This window comes from Cupressus sempervirens, chromosome 7 (assembly GCF_028749045.1).
Source record: "Cupressus sempervirens isolate cs-2001-9-10 chromosome 7, ASM2874904v1, whole genome shotgun sequence".
In the NCBI taxonomy this organism is placed as follows: Eukaryota; Viridiplantae; Streptophyta; class Pinopsida; order Cupressales; family Cupressaceae; genus Cupressus; species Cupressus sempervirens.
The window spans coordinates 257,099,091-257,125,850 of record NC_143124.1 but is presented as its reverse complement, the minus strand read 5'-3'; the positions used below and the strand labels follow the sequence as shown (position 1 = coordinate 257,125,850).

Below are 26,760 nucleotides of genomic sequence, written 5' to 3'. Positions count from 1 at the left end.
CTCTACTTGGTCAAGTTCTAGTTTAGTGGAGGTTCCTCAGATCAACAGTTACTTTTGATAGAGCTTTGCAACTTCTACATGCTTCAGTGGTGTTCTTCATGATCATCTTTTGTTCCTATCTTCTAGGACATTCTCTAGTTTGGAGGCTTCTTCAGTCCTTCACTAGTTTCTTTTAGCATGTTTTCCATCTCTTTTTAGAGTAGAGTTTTTCCCATGTGGTTTTCTCTATTTCTCCTCTTTTCAAAGATTTGGTTGTGCTTGGGTACCTCATCAGGCTTTGTTGTCAGACCCTAATTCTACTTTCAGTAGTAATTTCTAAGTTTTTAGCTACTCCCTAAGTTTATCTTAAGGGGGGGTGTTAGACTAATTAGATATTTCCTAATTAACTCTAGTTTGCTTAAGCTAAACTTTAGGCATCTAATAATTAATTAATTTTTTAATTAGTATGATGCAACCTAGGTTAGACCTTTTTAGGGTTTTAATCTCCTTTATAAGGACGATTTCTCATTGTAAACATTCATTGAGATTGATTCACTTTTGATTATAGTAATTTATCTTTTTGCTCACCAAGAATGTCTCATATATGGATATGAAAATTCCAACCTCCATAACTTTTGCTTCTCTCTTTCTGTGATAAGTATTTACATGCAGGTGATTCTTGGGAGCTGTGGGGTTGATCTTTCATCAACTTCAATAGATTTCTATCTAGACACAACCTTGATTATTGTTAAACATTGCCCTTGAGTCTTAGGATCTGATAGACCCAACCCACCCTTATTTTTAAGTTGTATACAATGTAGCCAAGAGGAGTTTCTTAAACCATATTTTCCACCCCAATTAGTCCGTAAGAATTGTAAGAAAACTGTTTAAAATGTCAGACCTTTTTTGAAGGGAGTCCAACAAGAGGATAATAAGAGCAAAAAACCAAAAAAGTTTACTTCTTGTATTTTGCCAATAAGTGATAGAAATTTGTTTCCCCACTTATACATATTGTTCCTAGTTTTAGCTATGAATTATTTTCATAAATAAGATAAAGTAATTTCAAACCAAAGGGAATACCACAATATCTATTTATTTGTCCATGCCTAAATTATTTCCATTATGTGAGAGTCCAATATAGAGCCAAAATAGATTTGATCATGTGAATTTCACTTTTGTGATGAGCTAATTTTGAACCCAAAATAAAATAATACATGTTTAGATGATCTAGGACATAATTAATTTCTAATTGAAATTTCTGGATAAAGAGCATGCTTCCATCAACAAAATGGAATTTGGAACCACTATATTCTTTGGGATATCTGCGATCAAAATTCATTTGACATTTTTTTGGCAACATTTAATCAATTAAATCAACAAGAAGAACATAAATAAATGATGAAAAGAGGCAACCTTGCCATGGAACATTTTAGAGGAAAAGAATGAGTGAGAAAATTCTTAATACCCCAACAATAAGTGCAATGATCTACTCTAGCATTTTCTTCGAGACTGCTTTGTTATCTTTTCTATGATAGATTCAATCAAAACAACAAAAGTTTGAAAATGTTGCTATTGCATCTCCTTGAAAAATCCTTATAATTTCTAATTTCTAATTACAATTTATTCTTACTTACTTACCTTACATTATCCATTTTAATTTTATAAACATGGTATCTTTTATAAAATACCTTGTAGCTCTTTTTATCATACACAATCTTTTATTCTTCTCCCTTCACATGTGTTCTCCTATATATTTGACTATATTTAATAATGAAAATTAAAAAACAAGTCCAATACAAAAAAAGAAGAAGAAAAAAAAGAGAGACAAGAAAAAAAAACCTTAAAGCCTAATCTGTAATTATATTATATATATATAGGATTTTATTAGAACATCAGCAGTCGCCATAATGAGACAGCGAGCCAAGAAGCACAAAGTCCAGAAAGCTTATTGAGCAGAAACAAACTAATAAATACGAGATTCAAAATCTGGGCACAAAAATACATTTTAGCTGATTTGGCAAAGCCATTTGTTTGAAAAGCATGCTCGTTCTATTTTGATTTTTCGATTTTTCGGCAGGCTTTAACATGACCCCCGGACCTACCTGATTCACACTGAGGGATTAACGTGGGCACTCAATAGTTTTGGTTTTGTACTCTCCGTTATTGTTGAAAAAACAAATCCATGATTCATCCCGGGCCTTTGTATATCCTCTTAATAAACTACATCATTACCTTTTTTGGGATCTCCTTATTCTGGATGTATTAGCAGTTGTGAACCAATAATCTCGTTATTATCCCATTTTATCATATTAAAAAACAGGGAAGCAATGATTTTGCTGAGTGAATTCGAGTTCTTGTCTCATTGCCGGCCTCAATGGACAGGTTCTTAAACATGGTCATTTACAATTGCGGGTATTACGAGTCTCTCGTTTACCAGACTAGTTTTCTAACTGCTATTCTGTTTACAGTTGGGTCACTCTGCATTTTGATTCACATTTACAACAATTACAATTGAAGATCTCAGACCTTCCTATTTTTGGTTGGTTTTTCAACTAAATCACTGCTGGGTTCTTCAGTCATTCGAATGGTCGCGTTTATACACAAACTGTTGCTTAAAGAAGTTTCCAGAGCCCATACATTACTGCTGTAACATCTTTTAAAATTTCTGCGCCTGTCTGTATGCAGTATTTTCAGAAGGTATTGGTTGTTATGTGGGCTCTCGTGTACAGTACCTTTTTGGTGTGTAGTATGTCTGACACAAGCTGTCTGTTTCGCTCACATTCATACGAAAGGGAACCCACGAAAATTTTAAGCTTGGTTAGATCATATATTGGTGTGTTGGAGGGGGTAGATAGTCCTTTTCCTGTAGGCAGAAATTGATTTATTACTCTTTACAGAGATTGAATGATAGATCTGTCTTTGGATTTATCCAGTCATTAATATTAGCATTTGTTTATTGCCTGTTACCAAAAGTTAAGCATTTTGTGCTCCCTTAACTGAGTTTAGGAGCACATTGATTGTTCCTCTTGTTATAATAGGGTTTTTGTCTTCTTTGTTATTTCAGAGAGTTTGCGCTTTCTAATCCTAAATGCTGTTAAGTGATCATTTTTAACTCATGATAGGATTATTAGTTCGAACTATTTATTCAGCATCTTCTGGATTTTATTCGTACGCAAAAGGGTTACAATCAAGTTGAGTACTCCGAGTTTGGGTTCAGTCTCTAGAGCTCTGTTTCAGCCCTAGCGCAAATAGTTCGGATTATATACAGAATTTGGAAGTGGGTATTATGTAAGACCAAGTATTCTTGAGGCTAAGGGTAAATGACAGTATCTTCCCCAGATCTTCCTGCAAACTCCAGGTGGAGTAGAGAGCAGGAGAAAGCATTTGAGAATGCTCTTGCAGAGTTTACTGAGGAGTGTGAAGAGAGATGGGAAAAGATAGCTGCAAAAGTTAGTGGAAAAAATGCAACGGAGATAAAAAATCATTATGAACTTCTGGTTGAAGATGTCAAGTCTATTGATGCCGGCATGGTGTCTCTTCCTCGTTATATTTCTTCTGGAGAAGGAGTTGTTGCTGACCAGCAAGCCCTCGGAGCGTGTGGCACTAAGAAAGGAGCACAGTACGCATCTCTTCAGAGCGTGGATACAAATTCAACAGGAAAAGGTGGTTCTAAAGCAGATCAGGAACGCCGAAAAGGGATTGCTTGGACCGAAGAAGAACACAGGTTTTTTTGTTTTTTTCAATTCCTTTAGTTCAGTGTGTAAGTACTTCATGTTTTCTGGTAGTTGTATTGTAAATCTCTCTGGCACGCATCTTGTTTCAAGCATTATAGGGAATACATTGAGTTTATAAATATTTCTTTTGGGTTTATAGACATTCATCAATATTTCAATGTCTGAAGTAACATTAACTAACACAAATCGGGATTCTATCAAAGAAAGTAGCTTGGTTTTTTCTGATTGGCCTGAAATTTTATATGCACCATTTTTCTTTTTCCTAATTGTCTTATGGCCCATTAATTTCCTGGGAGGAAGGCTGCCCAGATACAAATTCTTACCACAGACATTATTTTTAACTATCTGAGAAGTGAGGCATCTTGCTATTCTGCTGCTATTGGCTTTATTGATGGCCAAATCTTCTGCACAACTACTGCAGCGGGAATACCACTCCGTACAGGGAGTTAAATCTGTTAAATTTTGAGCGTGGGTCATTATCGCAAGAGGAACTTGTTATTTGCATTTGTAGATTTCATATTCTTCTGAATTGTTTTTTTGTATCACAAGACATAGTAGCTTCTCCCAAGTTACAAAGCCTTTCCCAATCTTGAGCTGATCTTATAATTCATGCTTTTGATTGGGTAGGGAAATCTGAGCTTCTCTTTAGCTGAAGACCAGGGCTGAGCCAGATTTATAGTACGAATGAATTATTTACAGTAGTGCATGATATTTTTGGTTTATTGTTAGTGGTTTTCTAAGAGTTGTGCAATGAAAGCAGTGTACGTTGTTTGAACTTTTGTCTGGATATTATCCCAAGGAAGCACAAGGTAATGTAGGTTTATATACTTCATTGCACAACAGGCATGCCAACTGCATCCAAAATTTGGATTCTGAATGATTCCCTTATGGCTAGTCTGAAGAACTTATATAGTGATTCTACAACATGTTTTTGTGGGACATTAATGAGTTGGGCAAATGCTCAAACAATGCCTTAGTATCCTTTATTGCAAATTGAGGAGCAGAACTAAAAATCTCTGGACATGTGTGAATGTCATTGTGTGGATTTGGCCATGCTATAATATTAAGGATTATATACAGCAGATATAAATTTCAAAATGTTCCAAGATGAACTATCAGCTGGTCTTGCATTGCTCAGAAGCATCTCAGGGACAAGTCCACTCAAGCCTCATGTTTTAGTTTGTAAAGTTAGCGTTTTTACCTTGTTGTAGGTAGCTTTGCTTATGCAGAGAAAAAGCTTGATGTGGCTCATCTAATTGCTTTTCCCATATCACTCATGATAGCTAGCTTTGAAGAATAACTTCCTGCCATGGGATTCTGTCCAGTAAATAAGAACTCAATAGTTAATCAGTAAGTTTATGTTTTCTAAATCTTTAAACCCTCTTTTACAACTTAATATCCTGCAAATGATGTTCTCGAGTATCATAAACTTTAAATAAGCAAATCAAATTATGCTTGAGCAAGTATCTCAATTGTGCTTGGATTCAGTAGGATTTGATGTATGTGGAAGCTGCTGCCAATCACTTTCTGCTAATATTTTTTTTATCATTTTGAAATTCAAATTGAACTTGAACAGTTTGGGAAGGTGTTTTGCACACTTTATTTCAGATTGTTCAAGCAAAGGAATCTTTCTGCTTTTTGTTAGTGGTTCCAAAATAATCTGTATCTTTTCTTATTGCCAGCACACACCCTCTATTATTTTATTCATCTATGTTTATATTTTGACACCTTGTATACTCTATACCTTCATAATGCTTTTGTCTTTGACATTTTTGGTCCACTACTTGGTAATTGTGCATTTAATTCACTGTCTTCCGTCTGGTGCATACAGTTTTGCTCCTAAAGTTTAGGCTTTGATCAGTACAAAATTCTTACGTAGACGTATTAAAATGAGACTTCAAATTGTTGTAGATGCATGTGGTTGTAGTTGGGAGGGCAAGGTGGGAAAAGTCACATACACACAGATTTCTGTAAAAGTTTACAGCAAATATTCACTATGGGTTTATGGAGAGAGGTTAAATTTTCAACAGTGCTTCATATTCCTAATGATGCTAAATTTAGGTTAGCCAGGAGTAAATAATTTTTAAGCAATCTGCTATTACTTTCTGATGTATATATTAAAAAAACATAAGAAATGGATTCTGAGTAAAACTGATGGAACTGTTTAGGTGATTTTTTATGAACTTTGGTTTCAGAGTCTTCAACGACCATGCTTACATCTTTTAGGCAGCAATTCCAAATTGAAAATAGGCCAGTGTCTACATATGGAGCAAGCATAGAATAATGCAAGAACCAAGTACTCAGTGTGACTTTTCTTGATACAATGAAGTAATTGGTAGGAGACATTTGTAGTCTGTTTGTTAATGTTATTCAAGAGTTTCTTGCCATAATAAAAATCACGGAACAAAGGTTCTTTATCCTATAAATGTTTTGAAACTAAACTCATCAACAAATTGAAGAGAATTCTTAGAAGATTTTTATGAGAATTTTCAGCACTCAGAAAAAATTAAGCAAAAGTTTCTCATAAACCTTCCAAGGAACAAAGAAAAAACATTGAAAACTTAAACTGGAACTTGGTCTAGTGAATGGACTCTTTTCATCCATGTATAAAGAAACATTCAATATGTATATCTGTATTTCGCAAATAATAATTAATGATATATTAAGCAAAAGTTTCTCATAAACCTTCCAAGGAACAAAGAAAAAACATTGAAAACTTAAACTGGAACTTGGTCTAGTGAATGGACTCTTTTCATCCATGTATAAAGAAACATTCAATATGCATATCTGTATTTCACAAATAATAATTTGTGATATATCTACATTGCACTTCTTAACAGCATTTGCCTCCTGTCCTTATCTGTGTTGTTTGCAATCGTTTTTCGATTTTTCTCGCATGTCTCATGTATATATATCACAGAAAATATTCAATGTTGGGCCCTAGCCTTATCCATTACTGGAAACATATTTCCAGTCAAGTATGGTTCCTACTTGCATATTCTTGGGCAACATAAGTTATGTTTATTAATTGTCAGACAAGGAACATACTTCATTCTCATCCCGTTTGCTCTTTCTTTTTTAAAAAACTACTCATATTCTTCAGTTTAAATGCTTAGTGCTTCTCCTTACCCATATATTATTGTGAATTTCACTTAGTTTTACATCTTCAACGTCACATGATACATATGACTTGATACATGTAAGAAAGAAGAAATTGTTTAATTTTTCGTCCAAAACCAAAGTAGGCTGTCAAAATTCAAAACTATATGTTCCAATAGCTTACCAAAAGTGGCAAAAAACATAGCAAGAGGTAAAAATTATTTAAATTTCAATCAAGCGTGATATGAAAGTTTATTCTGGTAAACACTAAATAGGCCAAGATATAAGCATATGTAAGCTGTACAGTGAAAAATCAATCTTGTGAAAGAAGTCTTCCTTGCCATGTAAAACCATTGGTAGAGCCGAGAGAAGGGAGCCAAGGGAGATTGTATCTGTAACTTGCACCAGAGTTGAGAGCAGGTGGTTATCATCTCTGTCAATTTACTGCATGAGGGCCATACAGAGTCTGATAATGTTCTTAGGAGAAGGACCTGGGAAAAGAGGGCACAAGTCAACAACCATTGTGGGAAGCAGGCAAGGTAAGAATGATATTAATGAGTTCAGGAAACACACTAACTAGGTATAATTAGACAATTAACTTGCTCAAAAGAGCTATTAAAGTACAAAAATAAATGAAATAGAGCAATCAAATTCACTGCTTTTACAAATAAGCAGGGGAAGTAATAAGGTTGTGCAGTTAAATTTATGGATGTCTGACTTATATGCTTTAATGCAGCTAAATATTATCTAATTAAGTTCCATAAGATTTGCATGACAAACAGTGTTGATGTGCATCATGAATTGGACACATGTTGGAATTGATATTGTGTGATTGTGTACTGTGTAATGATGATTGGAGTAGAGTGGGCCTGTTTTGCGGTTGTATGGGCATATGGGTCTACCATTTGGTTTTTATCTGTTGCAAAATGGTGATGCAAATGCAATACATGTTGATACTCTCTCATCATTTATGTTGCCAAATTAAAACTTGGTCTTCTGTGTTGTTTTTAGGGCTAATATGTTGCAAATTTATAAGATTGCTTATTTTATCTACCAAGGATGACACTGATTAGCTTACATCATTTAACTAGTGGGCTGCTTTTGGTCCTATGGTAATGTACCCTTATCAAATGGTACCTGATTTAACTAAGGGCACATTGTCATAAGTACTCAGAAGCAAAGCACCCTACTGGTAGGGTAATACAACCTGGACAATGTCTTCCTGGGATGTACGAAACATGTAACTCCATAAATTAGTATAAATACAATTCTGTTGGTGTAATCAAATATTACTAACTATACTTTACTGAAGTTTACTTAGGATAATGCATTTGCATATTAGTTATTATGTAGGCACATAGGAGTTTGCATTTTGTTTTAACACACGGTGTTGGAGAAATCCACTTGAAGTGAGTTAGTTGTCATCTCATACCTATTTGTGTGTGAGATCCACCTATTTCTCTTATCACATATCATCCTCTCATTGCTGCACATGTTGCACATTCTTTGTTGTACAATGAAGGATGATCCACCTTTGGTGGACATGTGATTACACCTTGTCTAGTTAAGAGGTTATCTCTTGCATCAGTCCTAGTTATCATGCATTGCCTATATATTCAGGCACATCTACATTGTATCTCATTGATTGGGTATCCATTATATTTGATCAATATGGAATTAGTCATTTGATCATAGCATTTTGTCTCACATATTTGTGCTATCAATTTTGCTTCTAGATCTTGGCATTTTCATTATTTGCCTTAGACAAATTCTTACATGGTATCAGAGCCATACGAGTTTCATTGCATAGCCATTGGAGATCTACATGCTTCAATTTTGGAGGTGCAACAATTATTGGGAGCATTTAGAGCAAGATCTAACCCAACCATTGCGTTTGGGTAGTTGTTTTTGTGAATTTTGACTATAAATTTGCCTATATTGGGCAAAAGTCAAATTAGAGGCAATTTTTTTTTTGCTTTTTGCTAATCAGGCTTCGGTAGTCCGATTTGCAAGTTGGGTAATCTATTTTCGGAATTATTTTCATTTCTTTGGACTTTAAATTTTTTGATCTACTTTATTTTTCTTGTTAAGTTCTATTTTCAGATTATGTATTTTTTTGGGCGAAATATTGTCTTTGGCTGAATCGGCCTTCTGCCATTTGTTAAGGATTTTCGCATAAAGAGAACAACTTGGCATTGTACAAGACCCGATTGGTCTAATAGTGAGACAACTGTTTGCTTATAATGGAGGAAGGCAACAATTTAAATTTTTTTTTTTCTCTATCCATAATGCATGTGGGACTAATCCCACTGCGTTGTTTCCCACTGCCGCCCAAGAGTACCACTCATCACCGGCAAGCCACCAAGCCTCCACCTTGCAAGTAGGTGATCTGCACCCTTGTCCCTTTGCATTCATTCAAACTGAGCACATACAATTAAGCTAGCTCGGTCAACAATCATTCAATGTAGGTTTCAAAATTGTAGCACGAGTCAACATCAGACATTTGAGTTCATTGTTGCTAGAAGTATCCATTGCCTCACGTGTTTTCTCCCAAGCCGACTTTCCCAATTTCGACAAGTTGCTAGTGAAGGATATTGAGATCAGATTTGATCTCAACGCACTGAGAGACATTACTCGTGCCCTCCAAGCAACACTGTGACTGACCTGCACACCAACATCCCTTGCTTTGATCTTTGACAAGTCATCATATGTTGAGCTCGCAGGCATTCATTCTCTAAATGGTTAGCCCACTGTCAAAGTTGTGTCCCTTGGGCAACACACTTGGTGACAAAGACATTGCAATAGCTCCAGTGAAGCATTGACTTCCGATTTGATATACATTGTGCCGCTAGGAATTGAGCCTTCTCACATTGGATGTCTCTTTTTTGACTTGGACTTTCCATGTAGCCTCAAATGCAGCTCCTACCGACTAGGGCACCCCAAGCATCAATGACATAACACTATCAACACAGATCTCTGTCTTTGATCCAAGCTCATCAATAGTGACATTAGCCAATGCCCAGACTTTCCTGACTCCTGACTTCACCGAGATTCGACAAAGGTGTTTTGATCTCAGAGGAATTGTGGTTTATAGTGCCACGACAACATGAAAAAGGGCATTTTGTATTAATTTATTACATTTTAGAAACATTCCACTATGTAAAATTTGACGTCCATGCAGACATCATAGGGCTTATTCCTCTTTCTCATGCGAGGACCATTTGGACATCAATTTTACTCTAGTGCTTGCACCAATATTCCGTTATGACAAATTTGACCACTTGATAGACATTGCAAGTTTGTCTGTGGAGTTCTACATTGTAGATTTGGAAGACAATATTGATGAAATTCATCTTCTCTTTGGTGAAGGTGATCCTTCTCTAGTTGTTGTGAGAGATCATGTTGATCCTCATCTTTGTTCTCTACTTGATCATTCTTTTGAGGTTGACATGACGATATATACTTTGATACAATAGTTGGAGGAGGTCACTTTATCTCCAAAGGATACACTTGAGTCTTCAACACATGTTCTACATTCATCTTTAGTTGATCCTAACTTGTCTTTTTCATCAAAGTGGCCTAGTACACATGATTTGGATGAGGCGCTTTTTAGTATTGACATGGGGACATTTGCGTAGGATTTAAAGACTACATACATTTTGAGGTTTCTTCCTACAGATTGGGAGGCTTCATATGTGCCCCTTTTCTTTTGTTTCTTCCTATGGGTACGTACACCCATGGAACAATTTCTTCATCAAGTTTGGAACATCTACCACATGTTCATTCTACAATTTTTTTTTTTTGGGTGGCGGGGGGGGGGTGGCGTACTTGGTCTCTCATCCACTTCTCTCCTATATGGAGATTATATTTTGCATATACATGATGTATGTCATAACGTGGGGGTCTTGGTTACTCCATCCATGCATGCATTTTGTTTATTTTCATCTCTCTTTTTAGAGGAGGGTTTCTTCCCATGACGTTTTCCCTCATTCTCTGCTTTATAAGAGATTGCATTGTTTTTTCATATTGTACATGGGTACCTAACATGGTCTAATTGTTGGAACCCATCATGCATTGTCTTTTAGTTTTGTAAGCTTAAGTGCTTTCCCCTAAGTTGCACTCAAGGAGGGTTGTTGGTGTAACTAAATTTTACTAATTACATTTTACTTAAATTTATTTAGGATAATGCATTTGCATATTAGTTGTTATGTAGACACATTGGAGTTTACATTTCATTTTAGCACTTGGTGTTGGAGAAATTTAATTGAGGTGGGTTACTTGTCATCTCATACCTCCTTGTGTGTGAGATTCATCTATTTCTTTTATCACATTATCATCCTCTCATTGTTGCACATACTTTTTTGTACAATGGAGGATGATCCATCTTTGGTGGACATATGTTTAACCATTATCTAGTTGATAGGTTATCACTTGCATCACTCCTAGTTAACATGCATTGCTGATATATTCTGCCACATCTGCACTGTATTTCATTGATTGTGTATCCATTATTATTTGATCAATATTGAATCAATCATATCATTTTGTCTCTCATATTTGTGCTATCAACTGAGCGAGCTTCTAGATCTTGACATTTTTATTCTCTGCCTTAGGCAGATTCTTACAAATCCAGACAGTGGCACACATTCCAAGAGAGTGTCTGGAGTGCATAGAATAAATAACTTCAAAAATCAGCATCATTGAAACCCAAAAAGGAGTACATAAGGATTAATGTCTAGGTTGGCTCTATTAGCTGGTGTCAATGTGCAAGGAGGCAATATCTACATCTCTTTGTTTTGGGTACTCATTTGATATAAATTCAAATGCTAGATTGAGTGCAATATCCATATTTGAATTCTCACTTAGGCTTACCTCTGTAGGAAATAATCACCTCTAGTGACTTTATGAAAACAGGACAACACGGAAACTTGGCATTCCGCAAACAAGGTGTATTTTATAATTTAGTATCTATAGGATATCTGTGAATATGCCCACTTTGTAAATTGGCCTGCAAGTTACAATTTATATGGGCCCACCTAGAAAAATAAAAGTGAACCTCTATTCTCAAATCATCTTTTTGAGTTTTGGAAGGTTGTCACATGTGGAGCATTTTTTGGTGTAAAGTTTTGTTTGAGCAAAGACTTGAGAAAAACTCTTTTTCTGCCGGAGAAGCAGGTTGTATGTTAAAAATTGTCACAATCTCTTTCAAATCATCTATGTTGCAGAAAATCACTAGCTACAATGGCCGTTGTTGCCTCCAAATATGTCTCTACTGTATGAACACAACTTTTTTGGAATGGAAAACTATATTAAGTTGTGCATTTTGGACATAGCATACACTTATGGATGATGTATGCTTCTTTATTTTCCTAGCTATGCCTACCCTACGATCTCTTTTGTTCTCACTGTTGTAAGGAGAGTGGAAAGAAATATGAAGAAAATAATTTTATTTGTATGGATGGTTATAGAAGCCATTTGTGTTCCAACCATTTTAATTTACCTTCCTTCTTGACCATTGCTGGACATGGAAAGATGAAGTGCCAGTTATTATGCAGACCCCATGTTTTGTTCTGTAGTGCTGATGTGCTGGTGCTGTTCACGGGATTCTTGGGATTAGATGCGAGGTTCATATTTGGAGGAAAGTTACAAATCTAATCCTCTAAAGGACAAGGCAATGGCATTTGCTTGAATTGTGTCTGGATAATCTACCCAGATCAACAATGACCAAGTGTTTTACCTCCCTAAAAGATCCCTCTCTTCTCCAAACATCATGATCTAGAAGAGTTTATGAGAACAGTCATAGAATTAGCACATGTCTTTGCTTTGAAAGATACCCACATGCTAGAATAAGCAGGGAAGTTACTAAAATGTATTGGCCATTCTAACATAAGGGGAAAGCTTATCTAAGATTGTGATGGTAGCCCCACACATGTCAGTCCGGTGGTATCAAAGAATATATAAGCATGCTTTTGTGTGTAGCTTTGTGTCTTGATGGAACAAACTCGCAACATGGATGAGTGTGTTTGATAATATATACTTATGTAATGGATGGGTAGCCTACATAACTTGTAGGTGATTGTTTTTACACTCCATTTGGGTAATTCTTCATGTCTTTGCATTCTGTACTTGTCTGCAGTAATGCAACTTTCTAATTGTACTGTAGGTTTTGTCGATTCTTGCTCTTTCAACTATGCATGCTCATGGAATCTTATTGGATTCTTTACTTTCTATTTATCTAAACCTTCGATGCGTGACTATATTTTGATTGCTTACTGGGGGTTTGGGGTCGGATCTTGGGGTACAGGGACAGGTAGGCCATTTTAATTAAGAGTAAAAGATTAAGGTTGCAATTATATTATATAAACATAGTCCCCATAAGATGATGATTTGGGACGAGGTTATCATACGTATGTTGGCCTTTTCTGGTTGAATTTGAGAGCACTAGGTCTCATTTTGGTAATCCTATTCATATATTATAATATGTGCTCTTGGGAATTATTGTTTGTTTGCATACTATTGGTGATATTGTACCAAGTATTATCCCTCATTGGGATCATCTTGCTTCATTGTAGCATGTACCCTTCAGAATTATGTTGTTATCCCCTAATTTTGTAGCATGTGCCCTTCAGAACTATATTGTATCCCCTAATTTTGGATGTTCTACTTCTGGGGTGTTATGTAAATAACAGTACTGGAATAAGTCTGATTTTAATTGAGGTCAATTCATGTGCTTTTGGCACTGAGTGGTGCTTGCACTCAAGTCTTATGGATAAAATGGTGTGAGATGTTGTTGTACCTGGTCAAAAACTAATATGCCTAGATACATGCTTACATATTCTATTGTAAATTTGTATCAATTTAAAGAATCTCATAAGAGTTATAGTTTAAACAAAAGTGAACAATTCCTAACCAACTAATTAACGAGAGCATGCATTATCTGTCTGTTTTGTCCTATCTATTCTTGTAGTATCTTTGTATCTTGGCTGGTCTTCCATTGTAAAAGTGCTATTTTGTGGAACATTCCAATGCGCTTGGCATCTGTACATCTAGACATGGAACACATTTCCATGTTAATTGAACTCCTAAATCATGATTGATTATAATATATGCTCGTGTTTTCAATGCTATTATGTTTTGAATCATCCATTACTGACGGGCTCTGATTCTTTAAGGTTGGCAGGTTATTGCCTTATGAACTATTGTTTCATTTTTTTTCATCTTTCTAGGCATTTACTCAGATAGCAAGTGCCAAATTGTTTTTGACTAATAAAGCAGCATTACCAGGGTACTGACCCTTACTAAACAACAACCCAAGGGTATACAGACTCAGCAAGCCAGTTACATCAAATACATTAGCAGCCAAAAAAAGAACATTCAACCAACCAGTGAAGGAGTGGTGATAAACAACCGACTGACAGCCCACGCAGGGGCAATTAACAGCAGAGAATAACAGCAAAACAAATAAAACACAAACTCCTCAAAAGAGTACATCCAAAGGATTGGGCAATGCCGGGGTCTAGGACCACTTTTAGTACTGTGCAGAACACTATTCCAGTCCTCCCTGAGGAAGTTGAGGAGCTTGTGCTTATCCCGTTCATCATTCTCATGAACATTCCACTGTACTAGACATAACGTAGTGGTAGTGCCATACAATGATACATCAGTCTGCAACCAAACCTAGCCACACTCCTTATTGATCCTTTCAAATTAGAAAACTGGTTCAACAGGAAATCCACCTTATTCTTCAACATCTTGACCTCCTCAGAAAGTGCAAGACACCTTGGACAACTCTTAAAGATAGCATCATCTTGTTCCTGGGTCTCCTCATTAACAACCTTTAGACTGTCTGAAATGTATTAAGTGCCGTCACTACCTCCATCCTGGACCTCATCTGTAGAATCTTTTAACATTATGGGTTTTTCCTTCCCTCGTCATCCGTCCAAAGAATAGTCGTCTTCTTTTTCTCTTTGATAGAACCTCTAACAGCTAAATTGGCTGTAAGTTATCTGGCATGTTTTGGTGGTCCCATGTTTTCCAGGGGGGACACTTTCATCTATAGATCCCTTTGTCATTTGTCAAAATTGCCAGCAAATCCCTGTACTTTCTCTAGTCTCCTTTTTCTGTGGCCCATCACTTTTGTCAGTTTTTTCCTTAAGCACTAAGTTGCTGATTCGGGTCCTGGTTCGGGTATAGATACGGGGTTCGGGTACGTGGGTACGACCATTTTTTCCCCCCTTGCGGATTTGGGTTTGTCCATATATGTATGTATTTATGTCCAAACATCAAAGTTACAAATACAAAAAGAACAGTGATACTCAAATCCATATTCTCCACAAAATTATAAATAAATAATTGTATTACTAATATAGTTTCAGATTACATGATTACAAATTGACATATATCCGAACATGATCAACAAACATAACTATTGGCTGGGTTATACAAATCTATCAACAGTAATATACTCAGATCTTCAAATAAAAATAAAATCAATTCCTGACCTTCAAAATGAATCGAAGTAGGTTGCTGTTCACTACTGTCATAAACTAAGGGCATTACGTAGACCAATTTTAACTTGAATAATATTAGCAGGCTGTTGCAAGACACTATCTAAAGCTGATACAAAGAGCATGCTGATGAACAAATCAGAAATACATACATAAACTGACCTACGATTTGAGGTACTTCTTGGGTGCCCATGTTCACAGTGTGTCCTTATATGAAGGACCCACAGAGAACCCATGAAGTACCCCGGAAGAACCAGTACCAAAACTGTACCAGTACCAGGACCCTAGCCTAAACAGCAGTACCCGGTAACTGAGCTTAAGCACATTGCTATCCCTATTGGGATCGGTCAATCCAATTTTAGCCTCCTGATTGAAGGTGTTCCCCCCATTCTGACAATGCTGCCACCTAGGCCTGTTATATGATAGCAAATTGTTGTTTGCCAGTTTTACCTTTTATGCAAGGACTTTATATTGTAAATGTTTGCAAAGCGATTATCGCTTTACATTGTGTATTAGCTGCTACACCCCATCATACATTTGTATACATTAGAGGGACAACAATAAATTACATGGCAACTGTTGGGGTTTTTATGGTGAAGTATCTACCGTATTGGATGCTTCTCCATTTCATGGGTATCCAGAATCACATATGCCCAGAAAGGCATGCAGGGTTGTTGAGGTGGGTTCCTCTTCCAGTGGGTTCTCGGTCTGACCACTTTCTGAGTCAAATCGATCCCTCCTTCTGGAGAAATTTTCCATCTCAACCAAAGCTTGATCATGTCTTTGAGCCCCCCTGTATTTTGGATGCAGTTAGAACTCTACAGTTTGACTGTGACACTCAAATCATGGTTGGGCAGATTAAAGGGCATGTCTACATTGACCACCTCTGCCCGCTTACCCCTCCTATCCCACTATACAATTATTTTCCACTTTGCCGCAAGCATTGCAAGAATAAACTGCTGGCGGCCAGCACAGAGCATCAACACCATAGGACATTGTTGTATGTGTACTCATACCCATGCCCCTGGGATGCACACCAGGTACTGCTACACGTTTTCTGTATCGTGTACCTATTGGGCTACTCAGTGGAGAGCATCATAGCTAAGGACCCTGATTAAGATTTCTGATTTTTGTTTGCTTATTAGCTTTCTGTTTATCAAGCTCATTTCAATATGTAGTCACTAATCAATGAGAAACTTCGATAGGCTGATTCTATGGCATTTCAATTTGCGTACTTAATCTTCAATGGTCGTACCTGTCTCTGAAGTACCCAAGTACCCCTGTCTCCGTGCAACTTTAGTATAGGATATCTATTCCTAAGCAGATTGTCATCAAGGATTTCATTCAATGCCTGTTTCTTTGAGTTATCCAAGAAAGCAATCCAGGATTGCCACCTCCCAAGTGACAGGCATTCTCTGGTTAAGAATATTGTGGAGTGGCTCACCATGTTTGTCTAGTTAGTCTTGTTGGCCTGAAAATGGACCTAGTGTTGGCCACACTTCCCACTGTATCAACCATGCATGACCACAAGTTATGCTCAGGTCTATCAGCACTAGGACTGCATCTGGATTGGCAATTCTTTGTTTTCCTCTGCAATGGAAGTTGTTTAAAGGATCTCTATAAATGAATATAATCTTTTGAGTGAGGAATAGCATTTATATTGCTTACAGTTCACTGTAATAGCTTTCTGAATGTTTTTTCTCTTATGTTGCTTCTTTGGGTTTGGAGTCGGGGGGTCCCATCTTTTTCCATTGGGTTGTTGAGAATTGTGTCTCAACCTTGCAAGCTTTTTCCGGAAAACTCTAGAATTTTTTTAGAAAATCCTAGAATTTGTTTGTGGTAGTTTTCCACATGTTTATGAGTTGGAAAAAGGTGTACGAGTTGTTAAAAATGTGTCTCGTCTCTAGAACAATATAGAAGGACTATTTGTAGAGTACAAACAATATGACTTTTATGGGAGTCTAAACTAGAGGACAAAATTATGGGCGAAAATGCTATTCTTGGAGTTACAAATGACAAGTGGGTAACATGTGGCATGGTTGTTTTGCCCATGGTTTGGCCCATGGTTTTGTACACAAATGGTTTCCAAGTGGCAAATACTATAAAAGGAGGGCTTGGGGAGGTGTTTGAATCATCGAGTTCAATTTGCAAGACTGGTGCTAGAAGGAGTCTCTTTGAGTTCGAGTTTGAGTTCGAGTTGTGGTGATGCATTTTTATAAGAACTTGCATTGAATACATTGTGTGGGTTTTGGAGGGTGGGGTTTTTCTCTCGGAAGGGTTTCCCCACGATAATTATTGTGTTATGAGTTCATTGTTATTTTGATTATCTCATTTTTCTTGAGATCTCTGCAATAGTTAGTTGAATTTGCATAATCGTCTTCTCAAAGATTAGTGTAGGAAGCGATTCCGTGCACCTTTTCTTCCTTACAAGTGGTATCAGAGCCTGGCTAGTTTTGGTTCTATTTGTTGGGTACAACGTTTTTTGAGCTAATCAAGGTTTGAGTGGGAGCTTGTGCAGAGGTTTTTATTTCTGTTTTGCAAGATTGCAAAGATGGCAAGCACATCAGGGAGGATTGATGTAGAGAAGTTTTCTGGCACAAACTTTGAAATGTGGAAGTTGAAGATGAAAGATCTATTGATTGATCGACATCCATGGGATGTAGTCGATGAAAAGAAATTGAGGCCCACAGATCCAACTTTAGCCACAAAGTATGATGTGAGAGACAAAAAAGCTAAAAGTCTCATCAGATCGTATCTTGCAGACTCTAAATTGATTAATGTCCATGAAGAATCTACCGCGAAGAAGCTTTGGAAGAAGCTAAGTGAGATCTATCAAGCAAAATCACTTGTGAACAAGATTTTCTTGAGGAAGAAGTTGTATTCGTTGAGAATGGAAGAAGGTGGACAGGTTTTTGAGCATCTAGAAAGTTTTGATAAGTTGGTGACCCAGTTGACCTCAGTTGAGGTGTGGATGGATGAAGAAGAAAGGTGCCAAATATTGCTATGTACGTTGCTAGACTCATGGGACAGCCTTGTTATGGCCATAGGGACGACTTCAAATGTCTTGAAAATGGAGGACATTGTTGGTTCTCTACTTTCTAAGGAGATGAGAAGGAATGTCTCTCTGAATGCCAAAGAGGCTTTGAGTGTTTGAGGAAGACCAAAAGAAAGAGGCAAGAGTGAAAAGCAGCATGGCCATTCTAAGTCCAAGAATAAGGGGAGATCAAAATCTCCTGATAAGTTCAAGGTGATTCTAAGTCCAAGAATAAGGGGAGATCAAAATCTCCTGATAAGTTCAAGGTGATTTGCTTGAATTGTGGCAAACCTGGACACTTCCGAAAGGACTACAAAGAGGAAAAGAAAAAGAAGCAAGATTCTAATTTTGAGTCTAAGAAGGAAGATGGAGATGCTTGCATCACAGCCTTGGCCATTCATGCAGGTGACATTGCATGGTTGATAGACTCTAGTGCATCTTTTCACATGACCCCTAATAGAATTTGGTTTAGTAAGTATGAAAAGTTTGATGGTGGTAAGGTTTATTTGGGTGATAACTCAGTTCTTGATATTGTTGGTTGTGGAAGTATTTGTGTGAAATTTTCTAATGGTTGAATTAGAAGATTTGATGGTTTCTTGTATATCTCGGGACTAGCGAGGAATTTGTTATTTGTTAGCAAACTAATAGATGTGGGTGTGCATGTACAGTTTTTTGAAATAGGTATGAAAATGGTGAGAGGTGCTATGGTAATAGCAAGAGGAAGCAGATTGGGTACATTGTACCGGCTTGATGCATGCACGGTTGAGTGCAATAGTGCTTCTGATAAGATTGTGATGAGGACTACTTTGTTGGAGAAGGAGAGGGTTCCTCTTTCAACAGATGGTCATGGTTTTTGGGTACCCAAGGGTGCTCTATCTACTAAATCAAAGTTACCTGCAGAGAAGACTATGTTATGGCACCAGAGACTTGGCCGCATAGGTGAGAAAGGTCTACGAACCTTAATTGATGGGTTGAATGACTGCAATCTTGATTTTGATTTTTATGAGCATTGTATCTATGGTAAACAAAACCGCGTTTAGTTTTACTCAAGTTCTCATAAGCCTTCATGCATTCAGATGTATTTGGGATCTAATCCATTCGGATGTATTTGGTCCAATTGATGTTCCTTCTATTGGTAGATCAGTTTATTATGTTTCATTCATTGATGATTTCAGTAGAAGAACATGGGTTTATTTTCTTAGAAGTAAAGCTGAAGTTTTCAGTCGTTTCAAAGAATTTAAAGCAATAGTTGAGTTGCAGACTGGAAAGAAGATAAAGTGTTTGAGAATTGATAATGGCGGTGAATATTGCTCCAATGATTTTGACACATTTTGTAAAGATTGTGGTATTAAAAGAGAGAAGACAACTCCGTATTCTCTAAGTAGAATGGAGTTGTAGAAAGAATGAACAGGACCTTGATGGAGAAGGCTAGGAGTATGCTGAGTGGAGTTGGACTGGAACAAAAGTTTTGGGCTGAAGCTGTAGCCACTGCCTGCGACCTAATAAATAGGTCTCCTACATCAGCTTTTGTTGATAAGACATCAATGGAAGCATGGTCGGGCCACAAGCCTTCACTTAGACATCTGAGAGTTTTTGGTTGTGAGGCATATGCTCATGTGCCAAAGGAGAAGCGGACAAAATTGGACAACAAAGCTGTCAAATGTATCTTCATTGGATATAGTTATGGTGTGAAAGGATACAAGCTTTGGGATCCTGTTGCACAAAAGTTATTTTATTTCAGAAGTGTTATAGTTAGAGAAACTAAGCCTTCTTCTGTTACAGTGCAGCCGGAACAGATAGAAGAAAAGAAAGATATGATTCAACTTCCTGCTACACCTGAGAAAGTTGAATCGAGGCCTTTAGAAAGACAAGTTGTTAAGAGAGCTCTACAAGTTCTGAATCATCAGAGGAAGAGGGAGAACTTGATCATGAACCTGAACCAGATCTTGTTCGAAGCTCTAGTAGACAGAGGAAAGCACCAGAAAGGTATGGATATTCTCGTGATGATTGGAGGTGTATATTTGCATTGAATGCTAATATTGATGAACTGAAATTTGTAGAAGAGGCTCTTGGTATGAATGATTTAGAGTCCTGGAAAATAGCCATTGAAGAAGAAATGACAGCTCTTAAGAGGAATGACACGTGGGACCTTGTACCATTGCCTGAAGGACGTAACCCTGTTGGTTGTAAATGGGTGTTCAAAAGGAAGATGGATTCAGATGGAAGCATTGAGAAGCATAAAGCATGATTGGTTGCAAAAGGTTACTCCCAGGTTGCAGGAATTGATTATGGTGAAATTTTTTCTCCTGTAGCAAAAATGACATCTATTCGTTTTTTACTTTCTATTTCAGCAGCTTATGATCTAGAAGTTGAGCAAATGGATGTGAAGACAACTTTCCTTCATGGAGATTTGGAGGAAGAAATTTATATGACACAGCCAGAGCACTTTGTGGTGAAAGGTAAAAATCATTTGGTTTGTAAATTGAAGAAATCCTTGTATGGTTTAAAACGAAGTCCTAGAATGTGGTACCAAAAGTTTGATACATATGTATTGAGTTTGGGATTTGTGCGATCCAAATCTGATCATTGTATATACTACAAGTCTGATGGTGATTATTTCCTGGTTATTGCCTTATATGTTGATGACATGTTGTTTATAGGCAAAGGAAAAGGTTTGATTGTAGAATTAAAATCTCAGCTCTCAGCAAAGTTTGAAATGAAAAATCTTGGTGCAACAAGGTACATTCTGGGAATGGAGATTATAAGAGAGACAAAATAGAAAGCTTTGGCTAGGTCAGAGTATGAGAAGATTCAATATGTAGGATTCTAGACCATTTAGTGCTCTTGTTACTATGGGAACAAAGCTTTCTAGCTCACAGTGTCCTTCATCCCCCATTGGAGATGGAAGAAATGAGTCGAGTACCGTATCAGAGTGTTGTTGGAAGTTTGATGTATGCTATGGTTTGCACAAGACCAGGCATTGCCCAAGTAGTGGTAGTACTTTCCCATTACATGTCTAATCCAGGAAGAGCACATTGGGATGTAGTAAAAAGAGTTTTCAGATGCTTGCGGGGTGCCTCAGAGTACTCAATATGTTTTCATGGAACAAGAAATGAGCATTCCCTGGATATTTAAGGCTATGTGGATTCAGATTGGGTTGACGATGTTGATAGAAAAAGATCCACCACTGCATATGTGTTTACATTATTTGTTGGTGCAATCAATTGGATGAGCAAGCGACAAGCTGTGGTCGCTTTGTCCACTATTGAGGTAGAGTATATGGTAACTACTCATGCATGCAAGGAAGATATCTGGCTTAAGAGACTATTTTCTAATATAGAATTCAAACAAGGTACAGTGACAATTTATAGTGATAGTCAGAGTGCAATCAGCCTAGCGAAGAACTCGACATTTCATGCTAGGACCAAGCACATTGATGTACAATATCATTTTGTGAGAGATATGGTCGAGGATGGCAAGGTGAAGTTGGAAAAGGTGGAGACTTTGGTGAATGTTGCTAATGCATTAACTAAGCCCGTGAGCATAGAGAAGTTCAGATGGTGTTTGGAGTCTATGGGCCTCTCGGCTCCTAGCAATTAAGTCCATGACACTGTGGATCCCTTGACTCGTGCAAGGTGTCCGACAAGTGGGAAAATGTTGAGAATTGTGTCTCAACCTTGCAAGCTTTTTCCGGAAAACTCTAGAAATTTTTAGAAAATCTTAGAATTTGTTTGTGGTAGTTTACCACATGTTTATGAGTTGGAAAAAGGTGTATGAGTTGTTAAAAATGTGTCTTGTCTCTAGAGCAATATAGAAGGACTATTTTTAGAGTATAAACAACTCATTATATGACTTTTATGGGGGTCTAAACTAGAGGACAAAATTATGGACGAAAATGCTATTCTTGGAGTTACAAATGACAAGTGGATAACATGTGGCATGGTTGTTTTGCCCATGGTTTTGTAAAACCACAAATGGTTTCCAAGTGGCAAATCACTATAAAAGGAGGGTTTGGGGAGGTGTTTGAATCATCGAGTTTAATTTGCAAGATTGGTGCTAGAAGGAGTCTCTCTAAGTCCGAGTCCGAGTTCGAGTTGTGGTGATGCGCTCCTGTAAGAACTTGCATTGCAAGTGTATTGTAATCTTCCAGATTTGAGGATACATTGTGCGGGTTTTGGAGGGTGGGGTTTTTCTCCTGGAAGGGTTTCCCCATGGTAATCATTGTGTTATGAGTTCATTGTTATTTTGATTATCTCGTTATGCATTTCTTGAGATCTCTGCAATAGTTAGTTGAATTTGCATAATCGTCCTCTCAAAGATTAGTGTAGGAAGCGATTCTGTGCACGTTTGCTTCCTTACATGGATTTGGTTCAGCTGGGTTTGTGCATGTATATCTAGAGGATGGCTTCATTGATCTCTACCATTTGGTCCTCTTCATTGGTTCAACAAAGTCCCCTTTAGAGATGATCATCAACAGCAGATTTTAACTTTTTCTTATAACAGAATTTTTTCTCTCATAATCTACATCTTTTCAAACATTTATAGTTACCTTCTTACAAAAAATATAATGTTAAGCAATATAAAACTGCAATATGAATATAATGACAGAGTTATAAACTTGTAATGGGATATGCTATTATACTTTTTACCAAGTGAATTATACCATGCTAATTCACCTTATGATATTTATTGGGAAAATAACAGAACATCTATCAAATCCTGAAAAGATAACTTCTGGTTCTAAAGATGGTGATAATCATGCAAAATATAATATATATTTTAAAAACAAATTTCTTGACTCCACACAATAAACGTGAATAATTGCCCGCCTTCTTAAACATATGAATTTGCCAAAATATAAAATTTGAGCAAGAAACTTTGTCTGGCCTCTAGGGCCCTTGTTATCTATATCTTGACAAACTCATACAGCATAGGGCTGACAATAAATAGCTTTGAGGGACTTCACCATGATACCTTCACCCAGGGTCACAGTTTAGAAGATAAATCTAATATCAATGAGAGATAACTGCGAGAAATTTGAAAAAAAAAACAAAAATCTTGCATGTATATTTGTTGAAAATCTACACTAACCATTTGAAATGAAGTCACTTTATGAGGTCCTCTGTAGATCAAAATCCATAGCAATTCAAACACTTAGAAATCTGTTAGGCTTTGTCAGGCAATGCATTCATGTATGTATATAGCAGTAACTGCAAGTATGTTGTAAATTCCCATGCCTTGGGTTCTCTTTGTGATTTCTTAACTAAATAGTCTAAACGTAAGCTTAACTAGAAGACTTTATTCCATTTTAATATATCTTCTCTCAGTTCTCTGTATTGTAATGTCACACAGAGTGGATAATATAATTGTGGCTTTGAAACAGCTTATCCATTTTGCCCCCTTCCAGGTTCAATTGGAAGATGCAACATTCCCGTTGGGTTGTTCTCTTTGTGATTTCTTAACTAAATAGTCTAAATGTAAGCTTAACTAGAAGATCTTATTCCATTTTAATATGTCTTCTCTCAGTTCTCTGGATTGTAATGTCACACAGAGTGGATGATAAAATTGTGGCTTTGAAACAGCTTATCCATAGTGCCCCCTTCCAGGTTCAATTGGAAGATGCAACACTCCCATTGGGTTGTTCTCTTTGTGATTTCTTAACTAAATAGTCTAAATGTAAGCTTAACTAGAGGATTTTATTCCATTTTAATATGTCTTCTCTCAGTTCTCTGTATTGTAATGTCACACAGAGTGGATAATATAATTGTGGCTTTGAAACAGCTTATCCATATTGCCCCCTTCCAGGTTCAATTGGAAAATGCAACATTCCCGTCTCTTATTCCTAGGGTTACATTGAGTGGGAAATTCGATTTGCCTAAACCACGAAGAGGGTGGGATGAAAGAAAATTGATTAGGTTTTAGTTGGAAGACATTTCGAAAAAATCATTGAAAAACTTTTCAAAAGTAATTCTTGAAAGGTAAACTTGATAGTTGTGGGTATTTCTTTTTCTCTAAGTTTACATCTAAAATATAAAAGATCCTGCATCAGAATATCTTGAACTAGGGTTTGTCTTTATATGTTTGTAATAGACATGATGCAAAAAGGAAATTTAAGCATGCTGTGTGCCACAGGACAGTTACTTCTTTACCACATCTGAACTTGCACTATCTATGATGTTATATGTCTTTATCTTCACGTAATAGACATGATGCAAAGAGCAAGGCTAAGCATGCTATGTGCTACAGGAAAGTTATTTTTAAATTTTTTTACCAAATTAGAACCATGATTCCTTCTAACATTTTATCTGTCCTGTTTCCATTTGGAAAAGTTATGCTTAAGTATTGACAGTTTACTTGTTCCCAGTTTTCTTTGATGAATGCCTTTTTGTCTTTGACCGGTAGTTGCACATGCAGTGTCACCATTTTTGGGAGTAACAGTTGAGCCATTAAATAAAAATAAATAGATATTGATAGATTAAAGATTTTGATTCTATTCTGGGCTGGAATTAGGCTTTTCTTGACTTGTGTTTCATCTAATATTTAAGGGTTGCTATTGGATCCTTGCTCATAGTTTCTATCCTAATATAATTGTAAGATTTAGTTTATATTTTCTTTTCCTAGATATTTGTTCTAATTGCTAGTCAATAGCTATCCAACTGGTTATTATGCTTTTACCATGTATTGCTTCTTTACGAACTACTGTATGTTGTGTATACGGTCTTGGCAAATAAAGCTTTTGCTATGATTTGATTTGGCATAACAATTGTTTGATTTAACACTGACAAGTCAATGCGAAATTAAATTTACATGCTCTCTGGACAATTATAGTCTTCCCTGGACAGGATTTATCATGCATAGATTGTGTAGGGTGGCTGGATCCATACAGTTAATGTAGACAATTATCCATATTTATTTTGCTCTTTGTTCAGAGCACTTTGAAATAAGATGTAAAAGGAATATTAAAATATTGGAATGGAAGTTATAAAATAAGAATGGGGAAGCAAATTGCTAGATTATAAGAAGCCTTCAAGTATACCATTTTCTCATAACATGAGTTCTGGATGCTTTCTTAAGCAGGTTATTTCTGCTTGGACTGGACAAATTTGGGAAAGGTGATTGGCGAAGTATTTCCAGGAATTTTGTTATATCCAGAACTCCTACTCAGGTGGCTAGTCATGCTCAGAAATACTTCATTCGTTTGAATTCAATTAATAAGGACAGGAGGAGGTCTAGTATTCATGATATTACTAGTGTGGACAAGGGAGACACTTCAACACCACCAGGACCTATCACAGGTCAACCTAATGGATCTGCAGGAGCCACAGGAAAATCTGCCAAGAGTTCTCCTCAACCAGCCTTGCCAAATGTTGGTGTATATGGACCTCCCATTGGCCAACCTATTTCTGGATCTGGTGTTTCTGCTGTTGGTACTCCTGTTATGCTTCCTTCTGGACATGTACCATATGTAGCAAGGGGAGCTCTTCCTGGACAAGTGGTTCCTGGTACTCCAATGAATGTTGTGCCTGTTGCTTATCCTGTTTCACAGCCAACCATGCATCAATAACTACCGTGCCATTGCTCAAGAGCTATTGCGGTGTTGAAGATGCTTTGGACAATTGAGGCCATAGATAATATAGTAGGAGAGGAGCTCTGCTTTGTTGAAATTTATGAACATGCTTTTCAACTTGAGTCTTCTTGTGAAAATGGGATGCATGTCACAGATGGCACTTCAGTTGGTTCTTCTGTGCAATGATTATTTTGACTTGGACCTGTCTATAGCTCTTTCAGGTGTTAGTACATTTGGTGGCCATGATCTTATTTTGCCTCTCAAACAGACGGAGATAAAAGAGATGAGGTAAGTCTTAGTGAAGACTGGTAATCTCAAATATGTAAGCAACTTTGATATGCTTGGTTTTGACGATGCATTGAAATGATGTTTCAATTGATGATTTCTGTTGTATTTGTTGGGCAATGAAATTGACCTTTGTAACATGAGGGAAGATCTGGCATTACCTATATAAATCAAGGCATCCTGTTTTGTTCTGCATGTGACTCATCTTTGTGTTGTTTCATGTGTTGAAAGGCAAAGCTGATGTTCAGTCCTATGTTTCATAAGCGGTTAAATATTGTATTCGTTTATTCACATAATTATCTGTTTTCATTTGCCCGGGGCTTTCCTTTGATGGTATATGACAGTGAAGTGACAACAGATGTGCTCAATAGCAATACACACAGGTGAAAATGAACTGAGACAAGGTTAGTGCTCATCTAGAATGAAATGTGATGTGAAACTGACTTTATTGTATGCTAAAATGAAGTGGTTGATTGCCTTTAAAATATCCATTGGCCTCTATTCATATTTAATTCGTATGATTTACATGATTTGTCATGCAGTAATAATGAATAT

General features: G+C 36.8%; 1 protein-coding gene across 1 annotated transcript; it reads left to right on the top strand.

The window, feature by feature from the left end:
- Window positions 1–1,975: 1,975 nt before the first annotated feature.
- Window positions 1,976–26,396, top strand: LOC149546427 (Duplicated homeodomain-like superfamily protein). The gene is made up of 2 exons (XM_089791204.1): window positions 1,976–3,703; window positions 25,431–26,396. Exons 1-2 carry the CDS (start codon window positions 3,300–3,302, stop codon window positions 25,915–25,917), a joined length of 891 nt encoding a protein of 296 aa, XP_089647330.1. The 5' UTR covers window positions 1,976–3,299; the 3' UTR covers window positions 25,918–26,396.
- Window positions 26,397–26,760: the final 364 nt, after the last annotated feature.